The sequence below is a fragment of the Egretta garzetta genome, unplaced genomic scaffold, assembly GCF_000687185.1.
Source record: "Egretta garzetta isolate BGI_Z169 unplaced genomic scaffold, ASM68718v1 scaffold163, whole genome shotgun sequence".
NCBI classification, from domain to species: Eukaryota; Metazoa; Chordata; class Aves; order Pelecaniformes; family Ardeidae; genus Egretta; species Egretta garzetta.
Window position 1 is genome coordinate 1,113,357 of NW_009259308.1, and position 15,260 is coordinate 1,128,616.

Consider the following 15,260-nt stretch of genomic DNA (forward strand, 5'->3'; position numbering starts at 1 on the left):
CCCCCCCCCCCCCCCCCCCCCCCCAATTTGCAGTAGTGTGTCTAAGTGAGCTTTCTCTCTAGGTGAGAACAGGTGAAGAAAATTTGAGTTACTAATGTACATTCTAATTGAATGCGCTATTTCTCCTTTCCCTAGTGTCTCAGTTTAAAATGGTGAATTACTCTTATGATGAAGACCTTGAGGAACTGTGTCCAGTCTGTGGAGATAAAGTGTCTGGGTACCATTATGGACTTCTCACCTGTGAAAGCTGCAAGGTTCTGTACTAATTACTTCATACAAACACAAGTACAGCAAAAAAAGTTTATAATATAAGCAGAAAAAATAATAATTAAAGAAAACAGATGTGTAATAATTTGGCTGATTTCTGATATGTTTCTTGTTACATTCACGTAAAAAGATAACCACCAAAAGGCTGTAGGATTTAGAAGTCTCTTGGAGAGATCTCATCTGCACAAATGGAAACAACTTGGACTGTTTTGCGTTGTAGTTTTATCATTGCTTTTAAGTATTTTGCTGTTGTGATGTAGTTCTAGAACAACTTTCACTCCTAACTGTCCTAAATATTGATTTTAGTTGATTTATATACATTCAGAGTGTTTCTGTTCCTGGAGGATAAAGTAGGAAAAGTATCCTCAATACAGATCAGCTTTGCAAAAATCTAATGAGGCTTTCTTAAGATTTTTTTCATCCTTCAATATTATGATATAAATTTCTGTGACTATAATGACCCTGCACCCTTTTCATACAAACTACTACTGTCAGCACTCACTTGATACACAAAGTAACTAATGTATGGTTTGGTTTAGATCATTCACTCATTTTGGGAATAAAATATTTGTAAATGCAACTTATCATATTGGAAGATAAATATTTCTGCATGGTTCTATTATACTGAAGCATTTAAATCCTTATGAATTTATGGCATGTCAAATTTATCATGTACATATTTTTTTTTAAAGTTCTTTATGGTTATTTAAGTAATGCACTGTAAAGGAAACTCCTTTGCCAGAACAATGCAATTTAAAATATTTAGTTGCATGGAAAAATTAACTTAGCACATTATATTTTCATTAAAAAATAATCAATAAGAAATGAACAACAGGCATATTATGCCTCTAGCATGCACCACTGGGACGTACAGTAGCCAGAGGTAGTCGGTATTTCTGTTGTCTTTGCAACAGTGTCCCTACTTACTTCATGTAAAACTACTTTAAAAGGAAGACTTTAATAATTTTGCAATGATTAAGGAATACAAAAGGAACCAGTCAGCCTCACTACTTCTGCTGTCACTGATAGGAGCACAGGAGACTATAGCCAGTCTTACCAAGGTTTGACATAAGTCTGTAAGACATATAGCACTAACACAAGAAAACTCCTCTGGATTCTGGTGGTTTTCTCCTGGGTACATCTCAGTGTAATTTAAAATAACCTATGTAACTTCATAAGTGCTTGAGTGGTATCTGAAAAATATGTTGCAGTAATTTCCATAAAATAAAATGCTGAAACACGCTATTCAAGCAAAACAGGCTAACTTTTGTATCTATCGTACAGGGATTCTTTAAGCGAACAGTCCAGAATAACAAAAGGTACACATGTATAGAAAATCAGAATTGCCAGATTGACAAAACACAGAGAAAACGATGCCCTTACTGTCGATTTCAAAAATGTCTAAGTGTTGGAATGAAATTGGAAGGTAAGAGCTATAGTCTTGCTGATATTGTCAACTATACTGTACATTAATTTTGAAAATTATAGGATTACATATGTTATTACATGCTATTTTATAAAAAAGCTACATATTTACTGTGGTTTTGGAATTATAGTAAAAGGTGACTTTGTATGCTCAATTAAATTGTTGCTTTATAAAAAAATCTAATGACTAAATGGTAAATCAATAGCCAGTCAAAACCATACTCCAGTTTTTCATATATGTATGTAATTTGATATTTCACTATTTTAGAGTTTGTGAATGAATGGATCTAGATAGAATAGTTTTTCAGCTTTTTAAAAAGACTTAATTTAGATTAAACATAAAATATGTAAGTTTCCAGATTAGAAAAAAATTAGTTGTTGCTATGGACAGTGATCTGATTTTGTTTATATTTTACCTAGGGTTGGGGTTTTTGATATATATTCTTCTGACAGTAGGGCAGAAAACAAGCTGGCTCGGAGGGGTGGCCGTCACCCCTGGACAACGAGTCTGGGGGGCGCGGAGGACGTTGTTTTCAGCCGGTTTTGCAAGTAAGTAACTTGCATTTAACGCGGCATCTGTAAGATACAAGTTTAGGCTAAGTAAATATTTGCAGGCTGATGTTGAAAGAAAGCTTTAAAGGAAACGAACTGAGTTACTTTAAATACACAAGTGACGCTTCATCTTTTCATTCGGCTTCTTTAAAGCTCGCCCCATGTCATTTTCGGGTTTAAATTAATTCATTTAGTTCGTGATTCCATAAACTAAGGACTAGGTTAAGAGCACTCTGTAAATACAAATATTTAGAACATAAAACAAAGGAGCTAATGGTTTTTTGTTCCACTGGCTAAGTATCATGCAGATTTGCTGTTGGTGAAAGTTGCATGTCTCAATGCAAGCTGTCTTTTTAAAAATAAAACTCCCTCTCTCTCCCCCCAAAAAAACCCCCCCCCCAATTTGCAGTAGTGTGTCTAAGTGAGCTTTCTCTCTAGGTGAGAACAGGTGAAGAAAATTTGAGTTACTAATGTACATTCTAATTGAATGCGCTATTTCTCCTTTCCCTAGTGTCTCAGTTTAAAATGGTGAATTACTCTTATGATGAAGACCTTGAGGAACTGTGTCCAGTCTGTGGAGATAAAGTGTCTGGGTACCATTATGGACTTCTCACCTGTGAAAGCTGCAAGGTTCTGTACTAATTACTTCATACAAACACAAGTACAGCAAAAAAAGTTTATAATATAAGCAGAAAAAATAATAATTAAAGAAAACAGATGTGTAATAATTTGGCTGATTTCTGATATGTTTCTTGTTACATTCACGTAAAAAGATAACCACCAAAAGGCTGTAGGATTTAGAAGTCTCTTGGAGAGATCTCATCTGCACAAATGGAAACAACTTGGACTGTTTTGCGTTGTAGTTTTATCATTGCTTTTAAGTATTTTACTCTTGTGATGTAGTTCTAGAAAAACTTTCACTCCTAACTGTCCTAAATATTGATTTTAGTTGATTTATATACATTCAGAGTGTTTCTGTTCCTGGAGGATAAAGTAGGAAAAGTATCCTCAATACAGATCAGCTTTGCAAAAATCTAATGAGGCTTTCTTAAGATTTTTTTCATCCTTCAATATTATGATGTAAATTTCTGTGACTATAATGACCCTGCACCCTTTTCATACAAACTACTACTGTCAGCACTCACTTGATACACAAAGTAACTAATGTATGGTTTGGTTTAGATCATTCACTCATTTTGGGAATAAAATATTTGTAAATGCAACTTATCATATTGGAAGATAAATATTTCTGCATGGTTCTATTATACTGAAGCATTTAAATCCTTATGAATTTATGGCATGTCAAATTTATCATGTACATATTTTTTTTTAAAGTTCTTTATGGTTATTTAAGTAATGCACTGTAAAGGAAACTCCTTTGCCAGAACAATGCAATTTAAAATATTTAGTTGCATGGAAAAATTAACTTAGCACATTATATTTTCATTAAAAAATAATCAATAAGAAATGAACAACAGGCATATTATGCCTCTAGCATGCACCACTGGGACGTACAGTAGCCAGAGGTAGTCGGTATTTCTGTTGTCTTTGCAACAGTGTCCCTACTTACTTCATGTAAAACTACTTTAAAAGGAAGACTTTAATAATTTTGCAATGATTAAGGAATACAAAAGGAACCAGTCAGCCTCACTACTTCTGCTGTCACTGATAGGAGCACAGGAGACTATAGCCAGTCTTACCAAGGTTTGACATAAGTCTGTAAGACATATAGCACTAACACAAGAAAACTCCTCTGGATTCTGGTGGTTTTCTCCTGGGTACATCTCAGTGTAATTTAAAATAACCTATGTAACTTCATAAGTGCTTGAGTGGTATCTGAAAAATATGTTGCAGTAATTTCCATAAAATAAAATGCTGAAACACGCTATTCAAGCAAAACAGGCTAACTTTTGTATCTATCGTACAGGGATTCTTTAAGCGAACAGTCCAGAATAACAAAAGGTACACATGTATAGAAAATCAGAATTGCCAGATTGACAAAACACAGAGAAAACGATGCCCTTACTGTCGATTTCAAAAATGTCTAAGTGTTGGAATGAAATTGGAAGGTAAGAGCTATAGTCTTGCTGATATTGTCAACTATACTGTACATTAATTTTGAAAATTATAGGATTACATATGTTATTACATGCTATTTTATAAAAAAGCTACATATTTACTGTGGTTTTGGAATTATAGTAAAAGGTGACTTTGTATGCTCAATTAAATTGTTGCTTTATAAAAAAATCTAATGACTAAATGGTAAATCAATAGCCAGTCAAAACCATACTCCAGTTTTTCATATATGTATGTAATTTGATATTTCACTATTTTAGAGTTTGTGAATGAATGGATCTAGATAGAATAGTTTTTCAGCTTTTTAAAAAGACTTAATTTAGATTAAACATAAAATATGTAAGTTTCCAGATTAGAAAAAAATTAGTTGTTGCTATGGACAGTGATCTGATTTTGTTTATATTTTACCTAGGGTTGGGGTTTTTGATATATATTCTTCTGACAGTAGGGCAGAAAACAGAGAAACAGATAAAATAAGGGTTTTTCTCACACTGACTTGCCTTAGAGATTATTTTGTTCCTTAATCTCAAAAGTTGTGTCCTATATTTTTGTGATGCTATACCTGAGATGCGATTACAAATGAAAGAGAGTAAGGCATTTTGAAGTATACTCTTTGACTGCATTTCGCTTTCTCATGTACAGAGAGCAATGCAAAGTGTGCAATACTCTGAGATAACCAAATGCAAAATTATCACCAACTTGAATTTGGGAATCATCTACAGTTCATTCTAACTTTGATGTAGAAAATATTAAAGTTCAGGTTTCACAGCAAATGACATTTCTGCTTGACCAAGGACAAGCGCCTAAATTTATTATTCTTACAGTTGTACTGAAATGTCATTCACTCTAGATGCTTAACCAGGAAAAATCAGGCCAAGGAGGAAAACCATAAACCATTAAGGGAACCGTAAAGGATAAGACCCAGTCACCTGAATGTGGCAAAGGAAAGCTGTTGATATAACTGGAGATAAACAGAAAAATCAGCCTCCTGCAGTTTGATGGATTCAATACTATTCTATTTGCCCACGAGACTGAGCTAGCACTGACACACTGCGCTAAACATCCTGAATCGCTGCATGTTCTTCCAAACTCAAATAGTACAGTAACAGAACATTTAGAATCCTTTGCTCATTGTTGACGTTAAGAATAAGGTTAAAATACATTTATCTACTACTTTTAACTGCTCTCAATTGCTGACGCTGATACAGGATCAAATTTTGTCTTCTGTGATTCCATGCAGTTCACCTTAATTTCTATAGGAGTTCTACAAAAGCATTTGCTGATCCAATTTGGCTGGCAGTTTTTAATTGTAGAATACCTGGGAGGATACTATGTATATGGATTTAAAGTTAATTACATTTACCAGCATGGTGATTTAATTATTTTAATTTCCTGCATTTTGCTCAACATCAACACTGAACAGCAGTATTAGCAGTGGCATTTTCACTACAAATTTAAGCGAAGTGCCTGTAGTTTAAAGATACTCTAGAAAATGTACTTTAGCTTCCTTATCCACACATCCATACAACTTCTTTACCTTTCCTTAGAAATTTGAAATAACACGTGCTTCCATAATTGTAAATACTTGTGATATTTATATATGTATTTCCCTGATAGCGATATATAGCCTTAAAGTCTAGTCCATAAGTTACCATGGACCAAAAAAGTCATTAAACGTTAAAGTCCTTATGATAATGTACAGTATTATGCGTATCTAGCATTCATAATAAATTTTTAATGTTCTTCTAATCCCTAAGATAAAAAGCTCAAGAACTTAACCTCCAGCAATCTCAGCAGTCTCAACATGTCACCAGGCTGTCAAAGGTTCCTCTTTCAATCTAATTGCCATTGGGCAAGGTGGGCTCCTCACTAGTCCATTACATATATACCATGGTGACAGACACTGCTGTGACAGAGACCACCAGTATGACTCCCAAGGCAGCTGTTGAGGTGGATTTGTTTTAATTATTTCTAATTCCAGAGATATTACAAGCCAGAACAGTGTCAATAGTTTCTGTTTCACTTCCACCTTCTGTGTGGAAGGCAGCAAGCTGACAGCTTTCTCTCTGCACATTCCTACTGCAGCTAAACATTTCTGTAGAGCTGTTCAGCTAACTAGAATTCTCCTAAAGTTTCACACCAACCTGAACAGAATCATCAAAAGGAAATATTTCCTTTTTGCCAAGAAAAGCGTATTCCCCTTTGTGACTACTGAACATTTCGCAATTTACGTTTCAGATGTTTTGCTGCGGTGGAAGGCAGTAATGGAATGATTATAATGAGACAATGTGGTCCGCTGGATACGTCTCAGACAAATTCTGGACATCAGCCCTTGTTTCTTAATGACATAGTAGCTTGACATAAAACCAAATATACATTGAGATCTTCACATGATCCCATAGCAGGTGTGAAATTCCTGTAGCCAACCATTGTGTTTGTCCCTGTGTCCTAATCAATGTAAAGAGAAGTCCTTCTATGTTAGTAATATATGCATGTGATATTTAAATTACCAGAAAAAAGTGACATTTGTTAAGTCAAAATAAATCTTTTTCTTTAGGAATAAAAGTGCTACTTTGAATTTAAAAAAAAAAAAAAAAAAAAGAAAAAAGTTACATTTTTACGTTTCTGCTCTGTCCTAATGTATGTTTCATTAAGGAATGTTGATTCCAAGTTTTAATTATGATTTACTTCCTTCTCTCCCCTGACAGCTGTGCGAGCTGACCGAATGCGTGGCGGTCGAAACAAGTTTGGACCAATGTACAAGAGAGACAGGGCGTTGAAGCAGCAGAAGAAAGCTCTTATCCGAGCAAATGGACTTAAACTGGAAGCCATGACTCAGGTGATCCAAGCAATGCCAACTGACCTGACAATATCCTCTGCAATCCAGAACATCCATTCTGCCTCCAAAGGCCTACCTCTGAACCATACTGCCTTGCCTCCTACAGACTATGACAGAAGTCCCTTTGTAACCTCTCCAATTAGTATGACAATGCCACCCCATGGCAGCTTGCAAGGTTACCAAACCTATGGCCATTTTCCAAGCCGTGCTATCAAGTCCGAGTACCCTGACCCTTACACTAGTTCACCAGAGTCAATAATGGGCTACTCATACATGGATAGTTATCAAACAAGCTCACCAGCAAGTATTCCACACCTGATATTGGAACTCCTGAAATGCGAGCCAGATGAGCCACAAGTCCAAGCTAAGATCATGGCATATCTGCAGCAAGAGCAAGCCAACAGAAGCAAACACGAGAAGCTCAACACATTTGGGCTTATGTGTAAAATGGCTGACCAAACCCTCTTCTCCATCGTTGAGTGGGCTAGGAGTAGCATCTTTTTTAGAGAACTTAAGGTAGGTAACAATCTTACGTTATATTTTCATTCAATCAAGAAAAAAATACCATTTGTTACAATGCTGTACTTCAAGCAAGAAAGTATGGTTTATCTTTTCTTCCTTCCCCCCCCCCCCCCCCAAGCATCTCAATTTATTTGGCTTGAAGTGGGCAGACTATTATGAGGAAAAACTTGCAGTTGTTTTCCACCTGAGCCAGTAAGTAGCTATAGCAAAGAGATTCAAGTTTCAGTTGAGCTCTTCTGTACTTCACTATTTATCACAACTGTTATTAACCTCCATAGGACCTTGGATAAATTTTACTCCTTCCCTGTCAGTATTGCTCATCGTCTGCCTTGTATTCAGAGTTGTAAGCATGCCTATTACACCATTCTACATCCATTTATGTAATTATTTTATTACCTCATTTAACATATGAGGGAGTGCCATTTCTGTCCATCTTTCTACACTCTTTATACAAGTCCACATTCAGAACATTCATTTTCTCATTGGGATATTATTTTGTGCATTCTTGTGTGCGTAGTTAACCATGAAGGCTGAATCCTAAGCTGGGTATACACAGGACAGAAAGCAAGGAGGAAGAAGATACCTTAAGGACTCCTTTTGGTACTCATCAGCACTGAGACATGGGGGATTCCTTTATTCTAAGCTGGCTACGATGACCTTAATTTTCTTGGAGCACCCAATACATCCTCATGCACAGCTCTCTGGTGGCCAGGAATTCCCCCATTTACATTTATCAGACTTTTTGTTAAGGCAATTTTGTGGTCTGTTGTGGTCAGGTCTCTGATATTTTTAAGCCAGAAATTTGGGATCAGACAATAGAGCTAAACTACAGATTTTAACCACTCTCTTGATACAGAAATTAGCTCTGGAATGAACAAAAGTTTTTCTGTCTCAGAAAAACCTCAAGGTGATGAACCCAAATCGCATCTGTATTTCCCCATTACATTGCTAGTCTCTGAATCTGTCTGCTACACAGAGATGTTTTTGCCACTGTTATTTGCTGCTGAAATCTGTAAAGTTTTGTGATGATCCATCATTTATTACTGACTATTGTCAAGCTGAGGGAAAATAAATACAATATCCAAATACAACAATTACTGTAGAAGTTCACTGAGAATTGAATCTACATGAATCAAGAGCACAGAAGGGAGATGCCATTGAAAAGCTGCAGTCAGGATGCTTGCCACAACAGTATTTCTGTCATAACCATCATGATGCAGACACATGAAATAAAGCCCGATTACGAGAAAAGCAAGCTGTACATGTTGCATACACAGCTGCAGCTTCTCTCTAGTTTTTCCAAGAAAATGGTTGCAGGAACCATTAAAAACTCAGTCTATATGAAGAGAAAGAAGGGAGGAAGTTTACTCTGAGGGGAAAAAGAAAATGGATTAAAGAGAGGAAAAGACTGACACATCTTTGCTAAGTTGTTTACAATTTTATTGTAAGCTATAAGCGATGCTACCCATTTTAAATAATTTAAAAATAAAATTGAAAACATTCCAATAAACTATGTCTTAAGTATCAGGGGCCAGATCTTTCTACCCATACACTAGGGAGTACTTTAGTCTGGAGTAACCATATTAAAAATCACTGAGACTTGCAGAACAAGACACTCTCCAGTGTAAGAATTTTTAAGTTATGATCTGTCTTAAAATTCCAGTTATAATTAAAGTGAGAATATGAAAAGATATTCAAGCAGCATTTACTTTTTATGGTTCCACAGCAATAAAACTCAGATGTGGTTTGTATGAAATTCATCACGATTTTGTCCTGATAAGTGATGCCTGGCACAACTGGCTGTGAGTTACTACTAAACAGCATGTTTGCAATTCTTTACTGTATCCTTTCACTTCATTCTAAATTTAGTGTTATACATTTGTCTCTTCATATAAAAGGGCAAACACTTTCCTTTCTGCTATACCTAGAGATTTGTAGCTAGCCGAGTTCGGGAAGGACTGAAAAGGAGGACAACATGATAAAAAAGAAAGCACTGTCCCAGTCCATCCAGTGGTTTAGGTCACATTTATTCTAGAGAAAATAACAAAAACCCACCAGTGGACCACGGTTTTTAAGTTTTATCTTTTTCTTTCCATTTGACTGAAAATTTGATTTTTTTTAAAGAGATCTCAAGTGATAAGAAACATATTCTCAAACTTTGTTTCATGAAGCATTTTTCAGCTCATGCTTATCACAGTCTTCTCACTTGTTACTCTACAAATTGCCAGCACCTCTTCTGGAATGTGTTATGCATGTAAAAGATAAAAATATTGACTGGGCGTCAATGCACTGCATTTTACAGAACCTGACCAGTGTATGAATTTAAGTACAACATTTAAGGCTAATCCTCGTACTTCATGTTGGATGTCAGAAATTAATGGGAATATTAATGAAGCAAACTAGTCAGGATTAGACATAATGTTAGAGAAAGATCCAAAGCAGCCAGTGGCAATCCAGTAACTTTGAATTTAACACCTGCTAAAATCTGAAACGTACCTATCTGTCTTGTAAAGTCAGAATACCTTTAAATTAGTAATTACATCCTAAATTCTGGGTTTTGACATTACTTGCCAGTTCATAATGAGAAATGTTTCTATATAGTTCTTTATACACAGAAGAAATAAGAATACGGAGATAACCTCCTAGTAGACTCATGATGATCCTAATAGTAAAGAAGGCCTTTGTTTGCTATTCTGGAGTTGTTGAAAGCTCAGTAAATATAAAAGTAGATATATCCATCTTATCCTCAGCTAAGAGAACTCAGGAGTGCCCTGGGGATGCTAGATTTGTAGCCAGCTGTCTTAGTCAGGTGAAAGGTCTTTGTACAAATCTAAAAAGAAAATATTGCAAGAGTTTCTAGAGTCCAAAGGTTACCTGGCCCCAAGAGAGGATGCAGACAGTTCCACTGGACTGGTCTTTCCTCATCAGCCCACATCAGGGAAAATTCAACAACTACTTCCAAAGCTAAGTACTCCTGAACCCATAAAAGAAAGCAGCCTCTGCTTGGGTCAGGAAGAAAACAGGACCTGCACTGTAGGACAGTCCTCAGGATACTTTCTCTCCTGGCTGAGGATCAGAAAATTAACTAAATGTTGATAGTTACAAAAAAGGCACTAAAGGACTTGTGACTCACAAAAAATATTACCTCTACTTATTTGGCTATTTTAGTGAGGATGTCATAGGTCAAAGTACTATGTGAGCACAAACCCATTTAGTGAATGATTGCAGGAAGAGCCGGTGTACTTCATGTTAAAGAAGCTCATCCTAGAACTATTCACTGAGTTTGCAAATTTAGGCCATTCATTGATGTCAGACTGTATCAGTTCTGTGACGAATTTCTTGCTATAAGTATAAATTTGTCCATGCTTACACTAGCTGCAGATGTGGCCTTCAAAAAAACAATAGTTTAACCACGTATCTCAGAAGGACCCTATCTATAGAGCTTCTACTGCACTTGGTAACACAGATTTTTTGGCAGCTAATAAGTGAAGAGAGACCTAGTTTTGTGTTACAAATTCCCCATAGGCACAACTATATTAGCAGCATTTCAAATTGTTTCTTAAAGTAGTGCAAACTTAGTGTGAGTAGGATTAGCAGAACTCCTGGAGTCTCATAAATTTTTCTGTAAAATGTATTTAGATGGATATAGTAATATAACACTCAATACATCAGCTTTAATTTCAAATTTCAGTCTCTAAGTATCAAGAAATGCATAGAAAATAAGGAATTATAGTACCAGAAATCCAATTATTAAACCGAATTAACACAGAATAGGAAAATATAGGATGGGGTTTTTTTAGGGTGAGAAAAAATATCAGCAGTGGAATACCTTAAAAATTCTTCTCAGGATGATGAAAGGTTGATATATTATTTAGACTTAAGTAATCAAAGGCAATTTCATAACTTAAAGTGCTTTTGGACTTTGTAGTATGCGTTTATCAGGACAGGAAATGTAACTAACCTAGCTGATGAAATAAAACCTCTGCAGTGTTCTTTCAATTGGGGAAGCTGCCAGAAACTGAGGTCCAGAACTTCCCTTAATATCAGTAATCAGAGTAGTTAATATGTTGTCACATGTAGCTGTTGATTTTCAGTCTGGCTTAAACTATCTAGATCTGAAAAAATACTTCTCAAATATTTAAGTGTCAGGGAAAGGGAAAAGTATTTATTTTACACAGCCAAATGAATTCTTAAATTTAACTTAATCATTAATTTAACTTCACAGATAGTAAAATCATTGCTATAGAAAGAAGCCTCAGCAGATAAACCGGGGCTTAACAAAGCATAGCATTATACCTGCCACCTAGCTGAATCTCGTAGGGGAACACTGTTAGAAGTTAACTTTATGGTCATCTTCTGACTCCCCCCTGAACAAAGGATGTGACTAAATGCTGTATTTCAGCATGTGGGCATGTCATTTTGCAGCCTTTCTAAACAGTTTGTTCGGTGCTAAGCCCTTGGCACTTCTTCAAAGGGTAAGGAGAAAGATTACATTCTCCTATGGCCATTCATGTCGGAGCTGGATACTTCAGCTTCACTCTGCCATATATTGTCACCTCTGATAGCAGGAGACTGAGCTTAGTCACTCTGGATTTAGTCATTTTTCCATCTAATACCCTGTGTTCAGCATCATGTTGAGACTAAGAACCATGTTCCATGCAGGTGTTTTTTTGAAAGACTGCCACTTCTATGCTTGAGCAGATCTGCAGTCACCAGTTCACTGTAGCAAACTTACCCAGGTTCCCATGAATAGCCATGATTCAATAACAGTACTTCGTTACTTATTATTAGAGAAAATTTGAGCAAGTAACAACTCCAAAAGCTGTCCAGGCCATCCTACTGCTAGTGACAGAAATATAATAGGCTGTTGTACGGACATGGGGAATTATATAGCCACAGCCACTCCGGCCACACAGCCTGAAGCAGATACTGCAGCCTCGATGGGAGGGAAGAGCCAAACTTGCATGTTCACCTGTGAGTTGGAGGCATTTGTTACACAAACCAGAAGTTTAATATTACCATTTAATTTTTCCTTTGAAGTGTAAGCTTCCAGTTTAAGTTTGACCATTGTCAGCAGCAACAGTAAAAAGATTAGTTGGCTGCATTACCAAACGCATGTCACATTGTAGGGCAAGATGAAGAAAATGGTGCTCTTCAGATCTTGCATGCTATGGCTAGTCCAAAGCGATATTAAAGTGAATTCTAATAATGGCAGCTGTACTGGCTAAGAAACAGATCAGTGAACACTCAGCCATGTTAACGTAATCTACTGTATTACCATTTTTAACTGTCATTTTCTGCTGTAAGGATTTGTTCTTTTTGCCAAACGATGGAGAGAGCTTTGCACTTTAAAAATTAAATAATTACAGTCTCTTGGAAAACCATAGCTGTTTCCTGGTTTTGCTTAAGAAAGTCACAGTTTTATTGTTAGAATGACAGATCTTCACTTACAAAGAGCTCTGGGTTTTTGCAAGTTTTTGCCAAAGAGAAAAAAAAAAAAAGCCATTTCCCCCCTGCAAATTATGACATTTCTCACAACCAGTCAGGAAATCTTACTACAGGAAGAGAATTTGTTTTATTTAGACCCAGAGACCCAGTATCATCTGAATGATACCTGTATCATTCAGATCCAGCACTTGTGTATGATACCTGTAGGATATTTCTGTTGTATGGGGTGGATCCCACTTACAGTGAAAGTTTGCCTCAATAATCCTGTCAGGGCTGTTCAGATTTAAGGATGTTCTTCAGTTAACCTGTAGCTTTTAGGATCATCTACAGTAAGGATGAAATCCTAGCCATACCAAAGTCACTTACAGACTTCCTATCAGCGCTGTTGAAGCCCTGTAATATGAATGGATGTTATTCTATACTTTCATATGTGGAGGTAAGATGCTCCAGACCAAGGCATGATCATCTTTGTGTATACAGCACTGTGTAGTCAATAGCTCACATAATCCAGTCAGCCCTAGGGCTGAAAAATGGTAAGAAAAGCAGAGGAAAGTGTGATTTATGAAGAAAGATTAAGACATCAGAATATTCATAGCTTGATGAAGCAACAAATACAACCATATGGCAGCCATGTAGAAGCACAACATCCAAACAAAACAAAGACCCTGGAGAGTGAGAAACGGTGTTCTACCTGTAGTAGCACCAATAAGATGCTTTCCACAACATTCAGCCATCAGACTCATTATTGGAGAGAAGGCCTAAAGCTGAGAGCTTTCAAGCTGTGCTGTAAATTGTAAGATCACTCAGAACAGGTTGGACGCACTATACAGCTATATAGGCACAGGAACATACTAGAGGACTGAAGTTTTTTCTATTTCCAATTTTAAAATTATTATAAAATTGTTTCAAATAGAGGGAGTAAAATCAAGAGGCAGACTGCACTTAAACATCTATCTGATACCTCTCCACTTCCAAACTTTGGCCAGTATGCATTAACAACTAGATTTTCAGACTACTAAAATAGAAAACCCATCTATTGTCAGGGAAGCATGTCATTTTATGCTAGCCAAAAACTTAGCCATAGATTTAATTTCTGTTTTGTCATGCATTGAAACTACCATGGTTTGCTCTATTTCATAGCCTCAAGTTTCAAGACTACTTATAAAAGGAAGCAAAGATTTCATGTGCTGGAAATAAAATGCAGTTGCTTATTCCCCCCCACCCCCTATAAGCCAATATGCAAACCCAGCAACCTCAAGAAAGAGTGAGGTTTAGTACAAGAGGAAATAATATTTCAAAAACTAGTTTAAATACAATTCAAGAAATATCCACATGAATGACAAACATTTGGTTTGAGCTCCATTACAGCCCATGTGAACACAGTGGCAACATCCAAAATCTGGTACTCTCTGTGAGTGCAGTACAGATCTTTTAGTAAAGGGACATACAAAGTAGCTATTTAATCCATCTCACTTTTCCCATTCCTGGCTGGAAAGAGCAGTTAAAAGCAAATTAAAATGTAATATCACTATCTTTAGGACAGCCTTTAACTGTTTTCTGATTTGATGCTTTTTTCTAATAAGAAACCTCTTAATCATCAAATTTCACTTCAACTCTGAATAAAAAGCACTTTTATTCAGAGCTATGTTGGCTAAATCACAACACACTGCCTTACCACATTATAAAATTGATTTGAAACATTTGCTCTCCATAAGCCACAGAAACCAACAGACTCTGCAGCCCCCTCCACCTCAGCCCCCCTGAGGGCCACGGGCCTGCCACCCCTCTGCCCAAACCAGGGCAGGCCCCATGGGGGCCAGCAGGATTGGCCCACCCTACCAGCCTCACACAGGACCTCATGAGCCCTAGGGACAAGGTGTGATTTGAAGGGATGACGCAAGGGCACACACAGACAGCGAGGAAGCCTTACCTATGAGGGATCCCAAGGAAGGCCCAGGCCTTGGCTGAAGCTTGAACGGTGCTGTGGGTGGGGGCCGGGAGGGGCCATTAAGGCCATTAGGGCCTGCAGGTGCATCAGGAAGAGGAGCTGGGCCCTGCACAGGACACCAGCAAATAACTCTGGGAGCAAACCCTAAAAAAGCAGCTAAAGCAAGGGCCACGGTCTCACACT

General features: G+C 36.9%; 1 protein-coding gene across 2 annotated transcripts in view; it reads left to right on the top strand.

Moving 5' to 3' along the window:
- NR5A2 (nuclear receptor subfamily 5 group A member 2) overlaps positions 1-15,260 on the top strand; it is a 97,711-nt gene that overhangs the window by 12,799 nt on the left and 69,652 nt on the right. Inside the window, exons 3-5 of one of the 2 annotated variants that reach the window (XM_009636192.2) lie at positions 136-254; positions 1,552-1,693; positions 7,029-7,675. In XM_009636192.2, coding sequence (XP_009634487.2) covers positions 136-254; positions 1,552-1,693; positions 7,029-7,675 — 908 coding nt within the window. Of the gene's footprint in view, positions 1-135; positions 255-1,551; positions 1,694-2,763; positions 2,875-4,171; positions 4,314-7,028; positions 7,676-15,260 lie in introns of those variants that run through there. The other variant, XM_009636193.2, reaches the window with a different exon arrangement.